The following is a 17,402-nucleotide window of genomic DNA, read 5'->3' as shown; positions in this document are numbered from 1 at the left end:
GTGGACTACAGATTGCAAAATACAAGACCGAAAACATACTAAATTTCTGTAGGCCTTCTTTTGATTTAAACATATTTTTAATTTAAAACATAAACATGGACTGAAAAGTTTTCTGATAAAACTTTCAGAATCATGCCGATATTTTCCCGGCAATTTATTTACTTTCTTTTAAACAAAAACATTATCAAAATCATATTTATAATAACCTTTTACAACCTTTCAAAATCAATTGCACTTTTGTTGTGCTAGCTTTTGATGCTTAATTTTGTTTCAAAAGGGGACCTTTAATTTCTCAACAATTCCTTTTTAGAAATTATATTTCTACAGATGTTTGGTCATTTTCTTTTTGTTATGACCGTCCAAAATTGATTTTGACCTTTATGGTCATTTTAATAAAAACCACTCTTAAAATGAACTTCATTCTTTTGTAGTTAACCTCCAAAATTATGTCACACCCTTAATTTGCATCTAATTTGCATATTTATAATCTTCATGCTACACTTGCATTTATATGCGACAAAATGTCTGAAAACCACACTTTACATAACATTTTTCATAAAATTAAATTTTACTTACACTGCACTGGATCCAAACAGAAAAAATGGTGACTTGAACGACTTCCCCTCACACGGTGGTCAATTTCTCGGTACTGCCATCATCAAACACAGATGCAAGACCTCTAGACGGCGCCCCTTGAGCTCGCAACCACATAATTACATTCGTACCAATACCTTTATTGGAACCATTATTTATGTACATACTCTCGTATAATTTGCTTGGATGCAATTATAGTATGTATTAGTGGCCTTTACGCGACTCATTGAAATCAAACCCGATTATTCGGGGAGGTGGTATAGATTGAAAACCACGTCTTTCCTCGTTGGATGTTAATGATCAAGTGACCCTCCAGTCATCCACGCGCCATCATTCAGCGGGATTCGAAACCTCGGCCTTTCCCGTACAAAACTAAACAATTGGTATTCACATCCGAACATCTACTTTTTATTGTTCTGAAGTTTTCCCGATCGCCGTTTCGTTGCTCCGATTTCGCTTTTGACTGAACACATTCAATGGGCATTCAATCTATACAACCCTTGTGAACGCACAGCACAAATCGCGGGAAATATTATTTAATGGCCAAATATTTTCACGAAACTCAAATCTGACGTGACAATCTTACAATTGCCTTATCTGAACATCTGTAAGGGGTGTGGGGCTCAAAATCAGTGACAGCAAATCTCATGATCAGGGGAACATTTTACAGGGGTTAGGTCAAAGGTCATACAGAGGTCAAATTTTTATAATGCATTTTCTAGACATCTGTAAGGGATACGGGGCGTAAACTCTTGTGACATGAAACTTACTGACTAGGGGAACACTTTGGAACGCTGTGCAAGGGTCAGGTCAAAGGTTATCTGGGTCAAATCTTAGAATTTAATTTTCTGGGCATCTGTAAGGAGTATGGGACTCAAACTCGGTGACAACAAATCTCATGAACAGGGGAACAGTTTGCAGGGGTCAGGTCAAAGGTCATGCAGATGTCAAATTTTCGAAATGCATTTTCTGGACATCTGTAAGGGATAAGCCTACGGGGCTCAAACTCTTGTCACAAGAAACTTACTGACCAGGGGAACACTTTGGAACGCTGTGCAGGGGTCAGGTCAAAGGTTATCTGGGTCAAATCTTAGAATTTAATTTTATGGGCGTCTGTAAGGAGTATGTGACTCAAACTCGGTGTCGCCAAACCTCATGACCAGGGGAACATTTTTGGAACATTTTGCAGGGGTCAGATACCTCTAAAACACCAACATGCCCCAGCTAGGTTTGTGGTCTATGACCACCATTTGCCACTAGTTTGTGTTCATACCTAGCTGCTTTCTGAAGGCAATTGAATCAGTGACCTGTAATATTGCTGTGTATTAGGGAAGATATTTTTTCACCGACTTCCCACAATGCATTTCTTCCATTCCAATTTCTGTACTGATTTGCTATGTAGTGCAGCATGGGTCAATAGTGACAAAAAGTACCTGAACAGAGCACATCCGGATTCCTGCCTATCGATCCATATTTAGCCAGTCTATTCTCAGTGGCAACGATACGGGGGGGGGGGTGTTATCCAGAGGTTCTGCACCCCTTTTTCCCCCCACCCCACCCCCAAAAAGATTCTGGCGCCACCACTGTCTATTGTCCACATGAAAACAAGGGGAACATGTACAAAGTAAAAGGAGTGTCATTTGCATTAATGAGGTGATACGTTATGTTACAAAGGATTCTGGGAAGGGCAAGATATCTTTTCTAGCAATGTGTTATTGAAAATCATTCAACTTCCTGGTACTACTCGCCTATTTAGTGAGTTTAACATATCCATTTGTAATAAGTTCCGCATATTTCATTTACAGATATCTCACATTGGGTGCTTGATTTAATCCTGGAATACATGGAATAAGAAAAATTGTATGCTAATTTATAACCACAGGTGAGTTTATTTAATTAAAAAACTTTGAAATATTTGACTACCATACCTGTAAAATTGGGACTTCATTATATTTTATGGTGTGTATATAACATTCAGGAAACAACCCAATAAAACCTGAATTTCAGTCCAACTTGGATCAATCAGGGATGCCATCAATTATATAGCAAAGAGCTTATTTTGCATTTAGCAAAATGAGTCATTACAAACATCATATAATAATGATGAATTTGTTCAACCATCATTTGGTATTTACATACATTTATATATTGAATATTTTTTTAAGCATCCAAATTCAATAAATTGTTTTGAGCATAAGTTTTTCTAAATAATCAGACACCAATTTACATGTATGTAGAAACTACACATGACACTGACCATCCACCACGAACCTAGTATAAAGTTTTTGAGAAGTATTGACTAATAAAGCTTAGGAATTTCAAGAGCAAAATTAGCTTTTTGAGCATCTATTTCCCCAAGAAATTGTGACAAATTATATACCATTTTATAGGTTATTTTATGGATATTTCCACTGTTTAATAATTCAAGAAAATCAAAATTGCAACTTATTTACACTGGGTTCATTGTGGATAGAGTATGATATTTTATTATTGTTATCGCTATCATTATCATTAGGCTTAATAAAAGGCAGATTGTATTGCCCTTTTTGACCGACCATAAAATCAACAAAATGTAAATTTTTTTTGCCTGTTTGTAGTTCGTACTGCACAACTGTGATGTATTAAAAAACAATTCTAAAACACTCTTTACCATAGTATTTTGTGGTGAACTTTGGGGCTCTGAGGGCATTGCAATTTTTAAGGCCATTCCTGGGTAATCATTAATATTATTATTATTTTATCATTATTAAATTCAGATAGATGATGGCAAATTTAAAGCTTATGCAAGTTGTTCTACAAGAGTCTACAAACGTTTTGCGTGATAAATTAAAGCCGGAAGAAATATTGATCTGTCTGCAACAGAAAGGTGTACTAGATAAAGACGATGTCCAGAAAATAACGAGTGAAAGAACAGATGCAGAGAAAGTTATAGCGTTGCTGGATCAACTACGTTTCAAACCTGAATTTAAGTATGCTTTATTTATGGAGACTTTGGAGCAAGTAGATAAACAGCTCCATTGGAAGGTGAAAGTCATAGAGAGAAAGCACAATTACAGTAAGTATACCATTAGTCTCACGTGGGGGCGAAGTTTCTTTATGTACTTCTTAGGGTGCTGAATAAGAATTTTTGGGTCCAACCCATATTCAAAATGGCTGCCAAAAAACCATTCCATCATGTTCCATCATGACCTGGGCTTATGATCAAAGTTGCCAATTATTTTAACTAGCGGGACACCCGCGCTACGCGCGGGTCCCCGCTAGGTGAGTAAATGGGAGCGTTCACTAAAACGGGAGGAATTACTGAACAGGTAGAATCATTCATTGAAAAGGTAAATTTCATTTATCTGAGTCTGACCCTCGTTAAGCCTAAGTTTCCATTTTAGCTTCTTTCTTTCTTTTTAGTTTCTTCTACATGGGCCAATATTGTTCCATTTTTTTAAAACTTTTTGCTGCTAAGCTTGCGAATTTCCGTTACCATGTTTTCTATTTACTCAATCCCGTTCCCGTTATTTTCTAAATCTGTCCTTTCTTACATTTCCCTGTTGGCTTCTTTTTTATTTGCTGCTCGGCTTGTGATTTCCCGTTTCCATGTTATTTATTTAGTTCTGTCCTCAGTTTAATAGCTTTTTTATTTAAATTATCTAATTTTATTATAGCTTTTTTTTTCTTAGATTTCCTGATTAGTTTCTTTCTTTCCTTCTTTAGCCTATATTATTCCCGTTTTCATTTTCTTACTGTGACTAACTATAACCCACATACTCGTACCTGTTTGTCCTCATTTTGTTTTCTTTTTTAATTACAGTAGGCCTACCTCTTCATGTTGCTTGTACTTTTTAACACACATCTTTTCCCCGTATTTATTACGCCTACGGTCGTTCACCCGTATTATCACTCATTACGTGACTCTGCGTCGTTTACGCGCGGCATGGCGTAGTGCTGCGTTACCCGCGCGGTATCGCTGCGCTACGCGAGCGGCTTGGCATTAGATACGCCCGTACGACGCGCATGGCTAGCTTAACAACTGACTCCTTTTTTTGTTTACCCAGCATAACAACGGACCACATTTTCACTGATTTTGAGGCCAATTCTTGACCGATTTCAACCAAATAAAGTCGAGGCAATTTCCCGTATATTCCTCGATCTCCCGTATGAATTTGGCGACATTTGGATCGAAACTGACGGAGCCTTTTACATAAACATATAAACCCCGCTAGATGAGTAAATGGGAGCGTTCACTATAACAGGAAGAATTACTGGACAGGTAGAATCATCGAAAAGATACATTTTGATTTTCCGTTTCCATGTTATTTATTTATTTAAACCCGTTCCCATTTTTTTCTAAATCTGTTATTTGTTACATTTCCCTTTTAGCTTCATTTTTATTTGCTGCTTGTGATTTCCCGTTTCCATGTTTTTTATTTAATTCTGTTATCATTATTATAGCTTCTTTTTTTTCTTACATTTCCTGATTAGTTTCTTTCCTTCTTTGTTTCGTTCCCGTTTCATTTAGTTAATTTAACCCGTTGGCCTAATTACTTGTACCTCTTTTGTCATTTTAATTTCATTTTTCTTTATAGTATAGGTCTACCGCTTCATTTTGTTTATACAACACACATATTTTTCCCGTATTACGTCCTCTCAGAGCGTGTATGCGGACGTGTTCATCTTTATCATAATCCCGTGACCCGTCCATGTACCTTTTTGTCCTTTAATTTTTATTTATTTTCCTTCTTTCTGTATTATCATGTCCACTGGTCTCTGGCTCGCAAGTCGCATGGCTCTGCGCCGTTTACGCGCGCATTGGCGTAGTGCGCATTACGCTCGCGCGCCAACGCGCTGCCTGCCAGCTGCAGTGACGCGCAGGCAGGTAACTGATTTTCATAACAAAAACCCCGTTTTTACCCATATTTTCACTGTTTTTGCAGCCAATTCTTGACCGATTTCAACCAAATAAAGTCGAGGCAATTTCCCGTATATTCCTCGATCTCCCGTATGAATTTTCCGACATGTGGATCGAAACTGACGGAGCCTTTTACATAAACCACATACATACACACATACATACATACAACATTCCCCTATTTATAGTAAGACTAGCGGGATACCCGCGCTTCGCGCGGGTCCCCGCTAGATGAGTAAATGGGACCGGTAAATGGGAGCGTTCACTATAACAGGAAGAATTACTGAACAGGTAGAATCATCGAAAAGATACATTTTGATTTTCCGTTTCCATGTTATTTATTTATTTAAACCCGTTCCCATTTTTTTTCTAAATCTGTTATTTGTTACATTTCCTTTTAGCTTCATTTTTATTTGCTGCTTGTGATTTCCCGTTTCCATGTTTTTTATTTAATTCTGTTATCATTATTATAGCTTCTTTTTTTTTTTTACATTTCCTGATTAGTTTCTTTCCTTCTTTGTTTCGTTCCCGTTTCATTTAGTTAATTTAATCCGTTGGCCTAATTACTCGTACCTCTTTTGTCATTTTAATTTCATTTTTCTTTGTAGTAGGTATACCGCTTCATTTTGTTTATACAGCACACATATTTTTCCCGTATACGTCCTCTCATAGCGTGTATTATCATAATCCTGTGACCCGTCCATGTACCTTTTTGTCCTTTAATTTTTATTTATTTTTCCTCTTTCTGTATTATCATGTCCACTGGTCTCTGGCTCGCAAGTCGCGTGGCTCTGCGCCGTTTACGCGCGCATTGGCGTAGTGCGCATTACGCTCTCGCGCCGACGCGCTGCCTGCCAGCTGCAGTGACGCGCAGGCTGGTAACTGATTTTCACAACAAAAACCCCGTTTTTACCCATATTTTCACTGTTTTTGCAGCCAATTCTTGACTGATTTCAATCAAATAAAGTCGAGGCAATTTCCCGTATATTCCTCGATCTCCCGTATGAATTTGGCGACATTTGGATCGAAACTGACGGAGCCTTTTACATAAACCACATACATACACACATACACACATACAACATTCCCCTATTTATAGTAAGATAATTTTGTTCTTAAATATACATAATTTTGTTTAATGGGTATTCAAGGTATTCTTGATATTTATTGCCAATTTTATTGGCAATCAGGACCGATATTTACAAAAGCAATTATTAAAATTTGAGGATCAGTTATTAAATGAATCATCTAATATTTTAAAAACTGTGTTTGGTTGCAATTATTTTTAGCGCATCTATAAGTATGTTATAATGGCATGCAAAGTAACTTTCTTTGATTATTGTAATTTCAAATTATAATATATTTAAATAATGCATAATAGAATTTAATACAGTGATGTTTACAACATTTTAATTTTGGAGTGCTCATGAGTACCTGGTCAATTCAAAGTACTGCACTGGTGATTAACTAAAATTTTAGACTCCTTTGTAATATTTTTAAGACAGTGATCTAAATTTCGTTGTTTCTTCAATTTCTTCTTCAGATCCACCTGCTGCCCAACAGTAAGTTTACCAAAGTTATTATTAGGCGACAAAAAGTCCCCCTGTTCTATGGGCCTGACCGATCCAGATCTTGCAAGGGGGAGTATGCAAGTAACAACATCCGTTATTTCCCCACATTGGATTGATTTTGACTAACAGTTTTTGAAGAAAAAAATTAAAACATATTCAAATGTATGAGAAAGGGGTTTTTTTTGGTTTGTTTTGGTTTTGAATATGATGTTTGCAAAAACTGTTCAGATTTTTAAAGCTTTCTATGATATTTTAGGATCATTTATCCTAAGAAAAACTAAAAAAATCCATACGAACTGACACTTTCTTGGAAAGTGCGTCCGCATGTAGAATAGAGAGGGATTTTTTGTCGCCTTAAAATGTATGTATATTATATTTATTTCCATTTTTAAAGTATTAAATCTGATATCAGCAGTGGTGGAACGATTTTGAAAGGGGGGGGCAGTGGTGGATGTAGAAAATGTTTGCGTTTAGGGGAATGTGCGCCCTCAGAAATGAGAAACCTTGCAAAATGAAAGCCCAATTGAAGTCATTTGGTGGACCATTTCGGTACTATTATTATGTACAATTTCAGTTTGAAAAACCCAAATATTGGTGAAATAAAGACTGAATTAAGCCATTTGTGGACATGTTTGCACTATAATGATAGCTTTAAACATATAGTGTTGGGTGTCCAAAGCAGAAGCAAAAAAGTCGATTTGTTCCTCTATACACGGGGGATTGGATAATTTTCCAAAATGGAAGGTCCAATTGAAGCCATTTGGTTCATTATTTGTACACTTTCTTTCAGAGTCTAGAATAGAGAACTGATTTTATGTTCACCCATTATGAGTTTGAATAAAGTGGGAGGTATGTTAGATATAGGTTTCTTTTGTAGTTGGGGTGCAGTGACGGCTTTCTAGACACTGTATAAGCATTTTGTTCCCTATTTTATTTCTATTATTATTATTTTTTTTATAATTTAGTTATGGTGACTCTGCTGAAGCTACAAATCAGACTTCAGACCAATCTGGCTTATCTGACAGGTATGTATAAATCACATAAGTACGGAAGTTTAAGTGGGGATCTGATTGAATCACATCATCATCACATTCGTCGATCAAGCTGCATAGTAATGTGTGACCTTGTTCTTTTGACACACTAATCAGGAAGAGCAGTCGGACACCGCTGAAGGACCTTGTCGTATACTTCAGTCAAAACCTCTTGTAGACTATTTGATTTGTCAGATATTCTGTGGTTCCAAGAGCAAAATGTTGATGATTTTTCACATTACTCTCTAGTTCATGTAATAATGACTTAATTATGTTAAAGGTTGTTTGAAAGTTTTGGTCAATTATTCTTAATATTTCAGCCAACAGTCCAATGAAAAGGAAGATATACTGATTCAGACATTTACAAAATGGGCTAACACACAGCTGAATGATGCCAATGAACAGATTGACAATTTGGAAGAAGACTTCTGGAATGGACCCAAACTGACTGCCTTAATTGAAGTTTTGTTGCAGAAAGGTACATTATATCAACATGTTAAGATATATGTATAAGAAGTAGTCATATCTTATTCAATGGATATGTTTTTTAACATATTGACTATTTAAAATATGGTAGAAACAGTTGCAACCATGTAAGCATGGTAAGGGTCATATCCTATGATCTAGTCTCCCTTATTTGTACAATATTATTCCTAAAGGGTTCACAAAAAATAACTCCCCCCTAAAATTACAAACCATAACTTTGCATAACTTGACATACATTTCGTTGATTTGAAAAATTCAAAAACCTGTGAATAAAGGAATCATTTTCCTACCCTCCCAAAGTTCATTATTTAAAAAATAATTTTGTTTTGGACCAAAATAATAACATTTTCCAAAATGATGCTTTCAGAAAAAGTTGCACTTTTCCACATCCTATACATTTAATGTACAAAAACATTCTCGATGTCAACGTTTTGATTGATTTAATGGTGCTTTTGTTTTCTTTAATTTTTATGTATACGATTACCCAGTTACCCATACAATCATCTTGCAGTATAAAACAATGATTCATGTACGGGGTTTTTCTAGAAGGTTTTATATTGAGCCGGTGTTTGAAAAATGGTAAAATCAATTTAGGAGTTACTAAACATTCTTTGCATAACTTGACATCCATTTGGTTGATTTAACAAATTTAAAAACCTGTGAATAGAGGCATCTTTTTGCTACCCTAGCTGAGTTATCCCTTCTCAAAATCCTTTTGTTTTGGTAAAAAATAATCACAAAATTGATGCATTGAAAAAAGTTGCACTTTTCAACATCCCATACATGTAATGTACAAAACCTTTTCGATATCAATGTTATGATTGATTTAATTGTTTTATTTTCCTTCACCTTTCTGTCTCTGATCTCTCAGTAACCCATGCAAACATCACATAGTGCAAAATACTTTGTTGAAGCTAATTTTGACATAAATGAGGATATTGAAAAGTGCCACTTTTTCTGAAAGCATCATTTTTGGAAAATGTGATTATTTTTAGCCAAAACAAAATGATTTTTTAATTTTTTAAAGAAAGAACTTTGGAAGGGTAGGAAAATGATTTCTTTATTCACAGCTTTTTAAATTTTTTAAATCAACAAAATGTAAAGTTATGCAAAGAAATGTTTTGTAATTTTAGGGGGGGGGGGGTATTTTTTGTGAACCCTTTATAATGCTAAGTATCTAAAAAAAGGCGGTGATCTTGTTTATAAACAGTGAGCAGATCTCTCTTTTATTGGCAATTGAGCCAGACTCTTCCATGTTATGATGCTGTATGGGATCGCTACACCTCCACAGCGAGTCTGTTACCTTACAGCATAAAGAATACTGGTACCCATTTATACACATGACATGAGTAATGAGTATAGTAATAAAGCATCTTACTCAAGGGCACAAAACGCATGTTGCCTGTACTCTACTGCTAGACCACACATACCCTCTAAATTAAGTATACTAAGTATAAATACTTCAAAAGGTCCTTGACCCGATCGATAGCCTCATTCCCCATTTTTCTTCATTAAAAAAAAAAAAAAAAGCTTTAACGCCCAAAAGAGTTTTTGTTTAAATGGTGTGAACAAAAATATAGTGATTTTTGGTAACCACACCGGAAGTGTATGTACTATCCTATGGAGCATTTTTATACATATGTGTTTGCTTCTCATATCAAACCCCCTGGAGCAATTTTCAAAATTTGGAAACATATTGTGTTAAGGTTAGCCTCAAATGAATCTCAAATGTAAACAGAACATGAAAAATTGGACGACGCCTCTTTAACAACACTTACTATTATTTATGTACAGGAAAGAAAGAGATGGATTCCGTTAACCAAAAAGCAGTGATGCTAAAAGTGATGCAGCAACTATTTTTAAGTTTTACAACATTTGGGAGTAATGCTGGTGCTTCACAGACTAAGGAAAGTAAAAGAGACCAGTTGCTTTCCTGGGTGCAGGAGCAGATTCCAGACTGCAATATTACAAATTTTACTAGTGACTGGACTGATGGAAAGGCTGTTGGTGCTTTGGTGAATAAATTTGCTCCAGGTAAGTAACCTTAAAGCAGCAACTACATGTAGTTGTCTCATAAGATGCCTATTGCAGCCGCCTGCACAGGTATACTGTCGCCTAGGTATCTGGTGCACACAAAGTACCCACATAGTACCAACTAGACTGGTTCTGCACAGTACCCATATGGAAAAGTTAGGCCCACTTTCATGCAGAAAAGATTTGACAAGTCAGCTGTGCTATGAGCATGCACAATAATGACCTATCATCATGCATGCATGCACGCACATCATGCATAGGGAGTTTATTGACGATCGATGACCCCGGTCAATAGACATCCGGGTTCGCCATGCTCGATAGTAGCTATCAGCTGATTCGTCTACCTATTTTAGGTCAAAATGTTACCCTGTTCCCCTTATCCAATCAAAACAAGTTTTATATCACAAGAACCCTTAGCTCAAGTAGGTCAATAAACCAGACGTGTTCTTAGAAAAAGTCCCGTCACTTTGATTTGCTGTTACATTTAACGCGAGTAGCCCCCAAAAAATGTGAAAAATTAGCACATTTTCCATTGACGGCATAGAATTTTGAGCAAAATAATAAGTTTTAAAGTTAAAAAGACACCCTGTTCTCATCATCAGAAATTTTTGAAGTGAGGTTTTTATTGATAATGATACTTTTAACATGCTTATTCCGGGCTTGTTCGTGTAAATTTTATCAACACGTGAGCAGCGTGCGGGTAGATAAAACAGCAGAGAGGGAATTCACCCGTGTTTTCTCATGATTAAGCGGCGTGCATGACAATCGCTGAGCAAATGCACTCAACTTTTCCATATGGCTAAGTATCTTGACTTGTGGTATGTTTGAACAATAAATGTGTTGAGTAATATTGTGTTTTGTTGTTGTAATATTTCATTCAAAAATCAGGAGCATGTCGTGACTGGGAATCTTGGGAAGAAGATTATGCTACACGGAATATAGAAGAAGCAATGAAGATGGCAGAAGACTGGCTTCAAGTAGCACAGGTTAGCTTATGCAGTGAAAGTAATATCTTGAAATCAGGTGCAAGACATGTGATCTAGAACTGGATTGAATTTGACAGTTTTTAAAAAAGCAAAAATTGTTACAATTTTCAAGCTGCTTATGATTTTGTAGGGTCATTTCATCTCTTCCGGTGTATATTTTGTTCGATAAATTTAGCTATGATAGAATGTCAGTTGGAGGTAAATAATTCCATTTATATTATTCATGCAAAGATTCTTGTCATTTGATTGGTCAATTACTATCAATTAGTTTTGCTATATATTTTTTACAAAAGACTACTATACTCCGCGCAAGTGTAACAGTCTATTATCCGTTGCACTCATGCACAGCAACCATGACAACACTTAAACATGAGCATATGTGACATGATCAAGGGGAATGAGTCACATGTGGCCAAGTTTCAATTAGAAGTTTTTTACATCATTTTCTGGCAGTTTACAAATGCTACATTTTGATGCAAAATCCATCGAAATTGGACATCTGGTTATCGAGTTATGAGCAATTTATCAATGGCTGAAAACAATAAAAACAAAAGAATTTGAACATTGTTTTTGCCAATGCGACTCATTCCCCTAGAACATGTCACATATAGTTCGCAATGACCCCCTCGACTCGCCAATTCTAGGTGTGGGTGTTACTTCTAAAATAGATATAATGTACGTAGATATTTATTTTGTTTTCCTGGTGGTTTATAAAATTAAGTGAAAAAAAGATTTATATAATAAGTTAAAACAAATATTGAATGTTTTAATTTCATTTGGTGTAATATGAAATATTCTTACCATTTGTCCTCATAAATATTTGTATACTGAGTAATAGATAACCATTTGAACAATTTATTTTCATTTATTTTTATTGCTATATCTCAATAGGTTATTACAGCAAGTGATATGCAGAGTGGAAAAGCAGATGAAATATGTGTGATGGCATACCTTGCTCAATTTTGTTCATGCACTGAAACTGAGGTATGTATGATCTTCTACAACACTTCTAATCTCATTGTGCATGTATTTAACCATACTATTGGTTAATGACTGAATATTACTAGTAAAAAGTATCCTATACACTAAAAACAAAATCCATTTCTTTAAGACACTTAAAACAAAATCCATTTCTTTAATTCACTAAAACTAAACAAGAAAATGGTGGGTAGATGGAGAATTTTGTTATGTGTATTTGGCATACAACTTTATTTCCTGAGCTTAAAGTAATTTGAATAATTCAAAAATGACAAATATTTACAATAACTTTTCCCTAGCTGCATGCAGATATCAAACATATTGAAGTGAGCATTGATCTGTCAGGCTGTTATGAACCCGTAACAAAAGGATGCAGAAACTATCTTGAAGAAGGAAATATCAAAATTTGTCACTTTTCAAATTCTAACTTTGCCATTCAAATGCATATATAGCTTAAGTTATTGGTGTAAACTTGACTTACTTTTGACTTAAATGCACAGGCCGGTGTGGCCCTTTGCTCTCTGCCGAGTAAGCCTCCTCCATTCAGTTCTGTCTGTTGCTTGCGTCTTTGCTTCATGTGGGGTCATTCCCAAGTCCCTCTGAATTTGGTCCTTCCATCTAGTTGGTGGACGACCTGGTGGTCTTTTCTTGCTGAAGTCATTAATGTAGGCTTGGTGGGGAAGCCGATGAAGAGGCATCCTGAAGATGTGCCCACCCCATTTCAAACGTCTCCGGCAGATAACATCATTGATGGAGCAAGTGATGTTGAGACTCTGTCTGATGGAATTGTTGCGTATTTTGTCATGTAGGGAAACCCCAAGCATTGCCCTAAGGCATCGCATTTCAAAAACATCCAGTCTGTGACGATCGGATTCACGTAACGCCCAGGATTCTGACCCATAGGTGGCTATAGGGAGGATGAGCGACTGATAGATCCTTACTTTCAGCGATCTGGTGATGTCATGGTTAGACCAGATGGTATTTTTCAATCTACCAAATGCCCAGGCTGCCAACTTTGTGCGACGTTTAATATCCTCTTCTACTGAGGGCACACTGCTACCCAGAAAGACAAAGTTATTTACTTTGTCAATGGGCATTTGGTTCAGCATGATATCTCTTGGATCGTCAGACATGATCTTGCATTTTGTTGGGTTAATTTTCATTCCCCAGCTGCTGCAGGCTTTTTCCAGTTCATTAGTGGAGATTTGCAGGTTCTCAAAGTCCATGTCCATGAGTGTGGTGTCATCTGCATATCGGATGTTATTAATGCACATGTCACCCATCTGCACACCTGAGCCTAGATTTTGGATGTCCTTCATGACAAACTCCAGATATAGGTTGAAGAGGCATGGTGAGAGAAGACATCCCTGTCTAACACCAACTAGTACTTCAAACCAATCGGTGATCTTTCCATTTACCACGACTGAGCATTTGGTTTGCTCATACATTTTTGCAATGAGGTTCACCAATTTGATGTCTACTCCTACTGATCGCAGACATTTCCAAAGGGCCTCCCTCCATATGGTGTCAAATGCTGCTTTGAAGTCTACAAAGTTCCAGTGTATTGGAATGCTTATTAGTGTAAGCACGCATAATTAAATTCTCCATCTATATCGGCCACTTTATTTTGTACTTTAGTTTTAGAAATTGCTTTGTGTTTAGTGTACGGTTACATTTTGTATTCAGAATACTTCTATCAATTTGTTTTGTCTTGTGTCATTTATTTGTTTCGATCATTATACATATTAAGGTGAATAGCTATTTCTTTGTCAAGACCAAAGGAAAAACTTACGTTTTTCTGCTGACAGTTTCGCCAGAAACCTTCTGGCTTTCTCAAAGCGATTGATGTTGTTATTGATCAATCTGCTTGGAGCGGGAATCCCGACTGGATGTTATTGTTTTACCGAAAGTACTCCTGTCTCCAATGTTGGTCTTGAGCAGAGAATCAAAGATTCCCGCTCCCAGCAGATGGATCAATAACAACATCAATCGCTTTGAGAAAGCCAGAAGGTTTCTGGCGAAAGTAAGTTTTTCCTTTGGGCTTGACAAAGAACTTTTAATAGCTGTTTAATCAACAGACCTGATGAACCTCTTCAGCCATATTAAGGTGAATGCCCCAAAGTATCTGGCAAAAATCGCTTAGCCTCCCTTTCAATGTGGCTGATATTCTGTGGCCACTTTTGACATTTCAAAACATTTACTATCGAAAATGTTCATCAAAATTCTGTGCCAAAAATCATCCCCCCCTTCCCCTGACAACAATTTCTCCCCCCCCCCCCCTATTTCATCGCAGAGGTATCACATAATCATTGCATCACCCCATAGTGAAACGTGTATTATCACCAACAATCATTCTGATGATGCCTATTGACCATGCTAGGCAACACCGCCAGTGAGTAAAAGTTTTGGACTTTGCTCAAAAGAAATTTTATCAACAAACTTATGAATCTATATTGTGATATACTTTGTGAATTCTAACGATATAGCACATTATTTACAGTCTGTCTGAATTTAGGATGTGTAATGATATATGAATACATTGCAGGTACCAAGTGGACCAAGAAAACCTGTTGTAAATGAAATCAATATTGGAACTACAGAGATGACAGTAAACTGGTGCCATAAACCAAGACCAGTAATACAGCCTGTATATGAATACCAGGTGGAGTATATAGAGGGTGCAGGTAGACGTGCAGGTAGACCAGCTGGTCACTGGAAAAAGCATCCCGATCAAATTCCTCACAGTATATTTACCTGTACAGTAAAGGAGTTAGATCAATACCAACAGTATTGCTTTTGTGTGCGAGGTCTGCATGAAGGCTCCAAGTATGGGCCCATAAGTCCTCTTTCTGAGTTGGCCATAACAACACCAAACCTTGGTAAGTTTACATGCATTTCAACCTGGGGGCACTCCCACTTTGGAGGTGACACGCATGTAGGGATGTTACGACTCCCCCTTTTCAGCGTCGCTGTCACCCAAAGACCCCATATTTGTTTACGAACACATCACCCGAAGACCCTATATTTTCCCATTTGATCTGTCACCCAAAGACCCTTATTTTTCAATTTAAACAGCAACTTTCATTTATCACATATGAAGCCATTTAAAACAAGAAATTCAATGTTTCATCAGGTTTCTGTGGCACTGTTTTGGCTCTCACCCAAAGGTTCCATTAAAAATATAGGCCATGTTCTCACCCAATGACCTCATATTATTTACATTTTGCTCTCACCAAATGCCAAAAATCATGCGCTCACCCAATGACCCCATATTTTTTATATTTTGCTCTCACCAAATCCCCTCTCATTTTGCTCTCACCAAATGCCAAAAATCATGCTCTCACCCAATGACCCCACATTTTTTACATTTTGCTCTCACCGAATCCCCTGTGAAAGTGTCAGCCCTACACCTATATCCATTTCAAATTGAAGTGCCCCCTGGGCATTTGAAGCAGTTATATACTATAATGAAAGACAAAGATAAGAAGACTAGTTTGCGTCTGACGTCACTGTCAATCAAATTCTCTAGGTCGATTCATCTGGCTGGTGCCGATCGGAGAAAAGGAATAGCAGTGAATGGCGAAAAATACGTACTCTTACAAGGCAAAAAGCAACTTTTCTAGGCATTGTGGACATGGTGCCTTCGCCAAAAAAGTTTCCTACTATTAAGACCTAACTTTTGAGATGGTTTGTATGTTAAAAGGTGCAAAAGTAACAATAAGGCGCCCGGTTTTACCGCCGTGTTCAGCAACTCATATCATCACGACACTTTTGATTGACAGATGATGTCAGACGCAAACTAGTCTTTTTATCTTTGGCTATCATTATATGAAGTTAATTTGTTTAAAGCCATCACTTGAACAAACAGATGTGGAAGTGAAAACTGTTGTAGTCCTACTAATGTTAGGGTGTAAAGACTATCCATGTGCTCAAGGTGACATTTACATCTACTCATGTTAGTGTTTTACCGTTTTCGTGGGAATCAGAGAATTCAAATCTGTAGCTTTAAAGTAAGATGTTCCAATCGTCAAACTTATCCCCACTTTATTCCACCAAGATTGTGATTTTGGTATCAGTGGAAATGAGTCCATATTTTTCTCAATATGTTCCCCAAAGTGCATCAAATGTGGGTCAACACAGTATTCTATGGAACCTTCAAATGCACAATTTTGGTTCTCATTTCAAAGGTGATTGAAATGTCAGTATGAAACTACATTGGTGGGGACTGACCAAGTGGGGTAAAAGTCATTCAAACATGGTGGAAACAGCACATGTTGAAATAAATAGAAGTAGACAGTGTTCAGCCAAACTTGACAAATGTTTGTTGGCGGATGTATGCAAGTTCCATGTCAGGGAGGGAGGGAGTGAGGGAGGGAGAGAAAGAAAAATATTCAGTGTTACTCTTAACAGTGGTAACACTGAAATATTACTCCAGTGCTATTGTTACTGTTAGTGGAATTACTGACCTGAATCATTAATTATTATCGCAACACTGATAAATACACTAAAATATATACCTCTGAAAAACAATTATACTTTTCTTTTTCTCTTGTGAATTTCAGTACACTTCACTTTACAATGTTTTTATCATTGCCAAAATTTCATAGTAACTGTAGTTTGTGTGTAGTTGTTACTTATTGTTTCAATTAGTGGGTTTTTAGCGGGTTCGCCGTCGGACAAGTTTAGAACTGTCAAGCTTTCGTCAGGAGTAGCTCTGACTTCTTCAGGACAAAGGGGCAGTCTTCAATGAACGACTCTTTTCAGAGTCATCAGTAGACAAGGGGCGGTTTACATGTCTCATTCTTAGGTACTTTGTTCTGAA

General features: G+C 36.8%; 1 protein-coding gene across 1 annotated transcript in view; it reads left to right on the top strand.

The window, feature by feature from the left end:
* LOC140146048 (dystrophin-like) overlaps nt 1-17,402 on the top strand; it is a 108,371-nt gene that overhangs the window by 3,112 nt on the left and 87,857 nt on the right. Inside the window, exons 2-7 of the mRNA XM_072167789.1 lie at nt 2,400-2,476; nt 3,351-3,649; nt 7,038-7,056; nt 8,031-8,090; nt 8,417-8,574; nt 10,377-10,616. Coding sequence (XP_072023890.1) covers nt 3,355-3,649; nt 7,038-7,056; nt 8,031-8,090; nt 8,417-8,574; nt 10,377-10,616 — 772 coding nt within the window. The 5' untranslated portion in view covers nt 2,400-2,476; nt 3,351-3,354. The remainder of the gene's footprint in view (nt 1-2,399; nt 2,477-3,350; nt 3,650-7,037; nt 7,057-8,030; nt 8,091-8,416; nt 8,575-10,376; nt 10,617-17,402) is intronic.

This window comes from Amphiura filiformis, chromosome 2 (genome assembly GCF_039555335.1).
Source record: "Amphiura filiformis chromosome 2, Afil_fr2py, whole genome shotgun sequence".
NCBI classification, from domain to species: Eukaryota; Metazoa; Echinodermata; class Ophiuroidea; order Amphilepidida; family Amphiuridae; genus Amphiura; species Amphiura filiformis.
Note: the sequence above shows the minus strand (reverse complement) of the source record. Positions and strands in the feature narration are given on the sequence as shown.